The following is a 5,916-nucleotide window of genomic DNA, read 5'->3' on the forward strand; positions in this document are numbered from 1 at the left end:
CCTCTCCTTGCACCTGTCCCGCGGTGCACAGCCCGCACACCCCAGCCCGGTTCTGGTGCCGGTCCCGGTGCCCCCGCACCGCCCAGCGCCGTGCCCGTCTGCATACACGGGTTCATACGTTCGCGTATACCTGTGCGTGCGGCGCAGCCCTGGCGGGAGGCTCCCGGCGCTCGCTGCTCCCTCCCTCCGTTCCCTCGCTCCCTCCCCGCCTCCGGGCAGATGGGAAGAAGGTGCGATGCGAGGGGGAGCGGGTTTACAATTTCAAACGCGGCCTCCCCGCGGAGGGCTTCATTAGCATATGTCAGGGGGACCGCCGTATATATATATACACGCGGGGCGTATAAACACCACCCGCCGCTTGGCTCGCACCGGCTCGCCTCGGCTCGGCTCCCCATGCTCGGGGCCCGGCCGCGTAGCCCCACATGCCTACCGGGAGAGGCCGGCAGCCGCCCGCCGCCGCGCCTTAGCCCGCTCGCCCCGCGCCCCCATGGCTCCGCTGGCCGAGGTGGGGGCCCTCCTGGGCGGCCTGGACGGTCTGGGGCAGCCGGTGGGCGCCCACTTCCTGCTGCCGCCCGCCGGGGAGCGCCCGGCGCTGTTGGGGGAGCAGCGGGGCCCCGCGGAGCGGGCGGCGGCGGCGGCGGAGCTGGCTCACTTGCAGGGCATCCTGCGGCGGCGACAGCTCTACTGCCGCACCGGCTTCCACCTGCAGATCCTGCCCGACGGCAGCGTGCGCGGCACCCGCCAAGACCACAGCCTCTTCGGTAGGTGGCACGGGGGAGAGCGAGGTTCGGGATGTCTGAGGGTGCAGGTGGGTGGATACTTTGCCCAGCCCCTATAGGGTGTCTGGCCCTGTCTGTGAGCACAGGGTTTAGGGGCACAGGTGAGAATGGGACCTAACTTTCTGTGTTCGTTTCTGGGGTGCTTAGAGTCTTGATAGGATAATGTATTCATAGCGGCCCTTATGTGGCATGAAGCTGCTTTGTGGTACAGAAGGACAAAGTAGAGGTGACTAAAATTCCTCTCTGCTCGAGTACCTGGAGTGCTTCCCGTTACTCTGTCAGTAAACCAAAAAGAGGTGTTGAGCCCCAAAATATGAACGTTTCCTCTGATTTAAGAGTAAATCGTAAGCAGTAGTTGTAGGAATGCAGCATCTGAACAAACCTGCCGTTGTCAGCTACACTCGAGTTTGGGTGTGTGTTCATTCAGCAGTCATAAAAAGGTGATTAAAGAGCTTCCTATCATTCTCCCCACAGCCAAAACAATCTGCTGGAATGGCTCTTAATTGCTTTTATAACACATGGATGTTTTCAGAAGTAGAAGAGCAGCAGTCAAGCAAAGCTCTTCTCAGAAGGGAGATTTCCTACAGCATGTAAACATGAAATAAATCTGTGTTTAAAAAGAAAAAAAAAATTAGCCCTGGATCAAACATTTACCAGGCTTTTTAGAAATGTTCTTCCTTTATTCTACCACCGTTCTGTGCAGGTTTGTCTGATGTGGTTGCTTTGTGGCTGAATCACCTGCTTATTAGAGCTTAGAAAAAGAGCGGCTTTGAAAATGATACCAGAGAGACAAAACACCTTCACCTCTTTTATGGGGCTCTGTGCTTTAGGAACTGGAGCACGAGGATGATTTATATGCAATAGAGGGTTTTTTTTTTTTTAATGATCACTCTTTGTAAAGGATTTATGCTCTTTGGTCCTCGGTGAGGTAAATAAAAAACCTGCCAAACCTCAATTAAAATTCACAACATTTTAAATTATTGTGCAGTCCATCTGCCTTGCAGTGAAAAATGGTCCTGAATGAGAAAGCGTGATCGTTAATACAGCAAATAGGCAAAAAGATGTGGTCAAAATCAAATATGCTATTAAAATCCCTTTCTTCAGATGGAGACTTCTTTAAAGACTGATTTGTGGTTTTGCCACTCTATCAACAGCAAAATCTTAGGTATGGTTCCAGAACAGCTTATTTCTGAGGCTTTGTTTACATTGTTAACAACTCCAAAAAGCTGGTTCACACGTCTCCTTTCTTTCGTGTTTTATATGCACTGTAATCTGTGCATATCAATTGGTTAAATGGGCTGGCACACACTTGCCAAACTGCAGGCTTCAAATAGTGCTTCATCTCCTGAATGCTTTGTATTGCTAACATGTATTACATTCTGGGGATATATAATTCAATATATATATTCAAACACAACCAAATAAGCACCATATTTCATGCACACAAAACACTGGCACTGACGATAGCAGGTTGTGTCAAGAGGTGTGGGCCCATATAGCTAGATAAGCGCTCTGGCAAATACCTTTTACCTCCCCCCCACACTTCTTTTTTTTTTTTTTTTCCTGTGGGTAGATTCTGTTATATAAAATTCCCATCTGTACTTTGATTTCTAGTCAAATGGTCTAATAAGAGGAGTGTTTTTTTTTTTTTTTTTTTTTTTTAAGATAATGCTATAGAGAAAGCAAAGTATATTTTCAGGTAATCCAAACCTATCTCCTGATGTTTGAGCAGGCAACTTGGCAAACAGCGTCTAATCATTATAGACTGCAACCAAGTAGTACCAAAGGTTTTAGCCTGAGTGATGAATGAAAACCTTTCATCATTAAAATTAAGGGTGGGGGGGAAAAAAAAAAGCCTTCTTCAAATAAGGCAGGATTCTTTTACCTGGATGAGGCTTCTCAGGCTGCTTTCATGTGAACATTGTATATGTTTCCATACAGTAGTTGAAGTTTCAGGAAAAGTAGGCCGTATTTATTTTATATATATACATTTTCCATATATTTTTTTTAATGATTTTATTCATTTTTGTCACAAGTTGAATTAAAACAATCTTTTTTCTCTCTTTTTTTTTTTTTTTTTTTTCCTTTGGGTATCAGGTATCCTTGAATTCATCAGTGTGGCAGTGGGACTGGTCAGCATAAGAGGTGTAGACAGTGGCCTTTACCTTGGAATGAATGAGAAGGGAGAACTCTATGGCTCTGTAAGTATTGCTTTCATGTTGGCTCCTACATGTTGAGGTTTTGATTCTCTTGTTAGCACTATGCAAGCACTAAAAATCAGTGGTCCGAACAAATATGAGATGGTGACCTGCTGACATACTGCTTGCACTTAAACTAGACCACATATTTTAGAAACTGAAGTGAACGTAGTTTTCCTTTGTGCAGTGCACAGAGCGCATCATCCCCACAGAATGAGAACAATGACAATGTTCCTTTTGTTGTGATTAGTCCTGTCTTCCTGCTTAAGTCTGAAAAGTAACACACCACAAAGAACCCATGCAGGTCTTATTTCTAGAGTGGTAGACTCCCCATGACAGAAATCTACTCAATAAATTACTATGGATTAATTGAATTTTAGTTAAATTGTAGATAAGTAGTGGCTTCTTAGCTAGTGTGTTATATAATGCGTTTAAATCCAAAATTGAATATGTGCAGGTCCAGTTTTTAGAAGAATAAAGGGCAGGTTAAACTTCCAGACTCCATGTCAGGTCTACACACTCCTCTTGGATTTGTTTTGTTAACAGTCAGGACTAGTCTAAGTCCTTAAGACATCTTGTTTATCATTTTCTTTCATAAGTGTGCTCATGCATACAATAACAGCTTGACTTTATTTTTCTATATTTTTCTGTTCCTTTGTGCAGGAGAAACTAACTTCTGAGTGCATCTTCAGGGAACAGTTTGAGGAAAACTGGTACAACACTTACTCCTCCAACGTGTACAAACATGGAGATTCTGGGCGGCGATACTTCGTAGCACTTAACAAAGATGGTACTCCCAGAGATGGAGCAAGGTCCAAAAGACACCAGAAGTTCACGCATTTCCTGCCCAGACCTGTGGATCCTGAAAGAGTTCCAGAACTGTATAAAGATGTGCTGGGATACAGCTGAGGAGAGAGGGACATTTGGAAAGAAAATCAAACCAGTGCTATTTCATCTTGCCTGTTTTCACATGATAATACTGGCACAGGGGATTTGAAGAAGCTACTTCATGATGGACAGATCTCTATTTTCCAAAGTTTGCATTTAGGAGACAAAGCCTTAAAACTGACAGCTGACCAGCCTCCTTCAAACTTGCTGAACTGTGTGGCAGCCAGTAACAAGAGGGAAGTTGGAGCGTGACTTTCTTAAAAATTACAAAGTCTTTGTGATTTTTGTCTGGACTACTTATGGCCCATGAATTACAAAACAAACAAACAAAAAAACCCTGCTTGCATCATGTGGATTCAACAACGGCTGGAAGAAATAAAAATAAATAAACTGTAATGCAGTTAAAAAAAAAAAAGTAATCTTGAACTGCGTACGAAGTTTTGGTGGCTTCACTTCTGTGATGGACCTTAGATGTCAATGCATCATAGTCAGAGCTGGAAACTTTCTTCTGGATGGACCTATTTATACAACTTCAGATAGCATATATTTATTTTATATATTTATTTATTACAGAGTTTATTTTTTACTGGGATATGAAGAGAATACAAGCCCCTAACCCCAATGAGAAATCATTTACAGTGCCAATATGTTCACAGTAGTGTCATGATACAGAAATGGCACTACACTGCAATGATCTCAAACCTGAATATTCAGATTTCATTGTCTGTTAGTTACAGATAAGGTTATATTTTGTGCTCATACCACTGCTTTATGACTAACCTTGTTTTGGAAAGAGTGTTCAGTTTCTTTGACCTATGAAAGTGCCTCGCAGACATGTATTGAATTCAAATGCACATTTGAAAAAGGGAATTAAAAATGATTTCACTTTATTTGGTTTACTGTCATTTTTAAGTTGAGTCTCTTTGCACACTGTATGTAATAGTGCAAACCTGAAACAATGAAGTGTTTTACAATTACCTTGAAAGAACAAGTAGTAGTAGCTCTCAAGATCTTGATTTAATCACATCACACTTGTTTTTTTTTTTCTTTCTTTTTTTTTTTATTTGCCAATTGACTGCTACTTTCTTTACTAGCACACAAATGACTAGATGACTAGAATCATCTGCATTGCACCAAGTTGTCTTGTAGGATTCTCATGGAAAATATAGGATGTTTTAACTATAGATCAATAATTTTAAGGGGAGACAGTGACTGAGTAAGAAGTCTCTGATATTGCTGAATGGGTAACTTCATGTGAGTGAATGCTGTTTCTCCCCTGAGTACAGGGGACATGAGGAAATTACGTTTTTACCCTAATTCTTAATTTAGGGAATAATCTGAGCATCAGTTTATGTGTAAATACTGCCTGGATGCAGACAAGATCTAACTCTATGCTAGTGATAGTTACACAAGCATACCACACTAAGTTCTGAAGCACAATCTTCTTAGCATGCTGACTGACAGATGAGCCTCTGCTCTATGTGAGACTACTGAGGACTGATGACAGACTCTGTATAATTTAGACCACAAGCCCTGCTGCAACCTGCTGTCAGATGGCTGGCACCTCTACAGGAAAGATGGGTTCAGGAAAGGGACTGGAGGAAAGGCAGGCCTGGGGAGGGCAGCCGGATGTGAGTTTTGCCAGAGTTAGTCTCAGGTTTCAGGTGCCAGCTCTCCTGATGGGCTCTAGTTCAATGTAACTCATTTGAGTTCAGTATGGCTCAAGTACTGCATGCACATCGTTTATATCAAAACAAAGTATTAACAAAACACATTTTCCAGCATATAACACACTTGCTAAAGCCATTGCTATACCAGAACCTCTTCTAGTCTTTAATGAGAAGTGGATGAGCATATGGACAAAATCACTTTCTGCCAAATAGAAATTGATTGCAGATACAGAGAAAGATGTTTCAACACTTCATGACCAATGATGTGAAACTTAACAAGGGTAAAGGTTTTGTTAAAATTTTCAGAAAAACAGATTGTGCAAGATCTACTGCGCACTGAATGCAATTTACTAGAACAATGTTGTAATGTGCTTCAAGTTA

General features: G+C 42.8%; 1 protein-coding gene across 1 annotated transcript; it reads left to right on the forward strand.

Moving 5' to 3' along the window:
• The first annotated feature begins 349 nt into the window (after positions 1-349).
• Positions 350-4,755, forward strand: FGF20 (fibroblast growth factor 20). The gene is made up of 3 exons (XM_426335.8): positions 350-761; positions 2,877-2,980; positions 3,641-4,755. Exons 1-3 carry the CDS (start codon positions 488-490, stop codon positions 3,884-3,886), a joined length of 624 nt encoding a protein of 207 aa, XP_426335.5. The 5' UTR covers positions 350-487; the 3' UTR covers positions 3,887-4,755.
• Positions 4,756-5,916: the final 1,161 nt, after the last annotated feature.

This window comes from Gallus gallus, chromosome 4 (assembly GCF_016699485.2).
Source record: "Gallus gallus isolate bGalGal1 chromosome 4, bGalGal1.mat.broiler.GRCg7b, whole genome shotgun sequence".
NCBI classification, from domain to species: Eukaryota; Metazoa; Chordata; class Aves; order Galliformes; family Phasianidae; genus Gallus; species Gallus gallus.

Bases quoted from the DNA above. Each gene is read 5' to 3' on its own strand.
- FGF20 (XM_426335.8), top strand. From the start codon at position 488: ATGGCTCCGCTGGCCGAGGTGGGGGCCCTCCTGGGCGGCCTGGACGGT. The intron at 762-2,876 runs GTAGGTGGCACG...TTTGGGTATCAG, and splicing joins CCAAGACCACAGCCTCTTCG to GTATCCTTGAATTCATCAGT. The intron at 2,981-3,640 runs GTAAGTATTGCT...TCCTTTGTGCAG, and splicing joins AGGGAGAACTCTATGGCTCT to GAGAAACTAACTTCTGAGTG.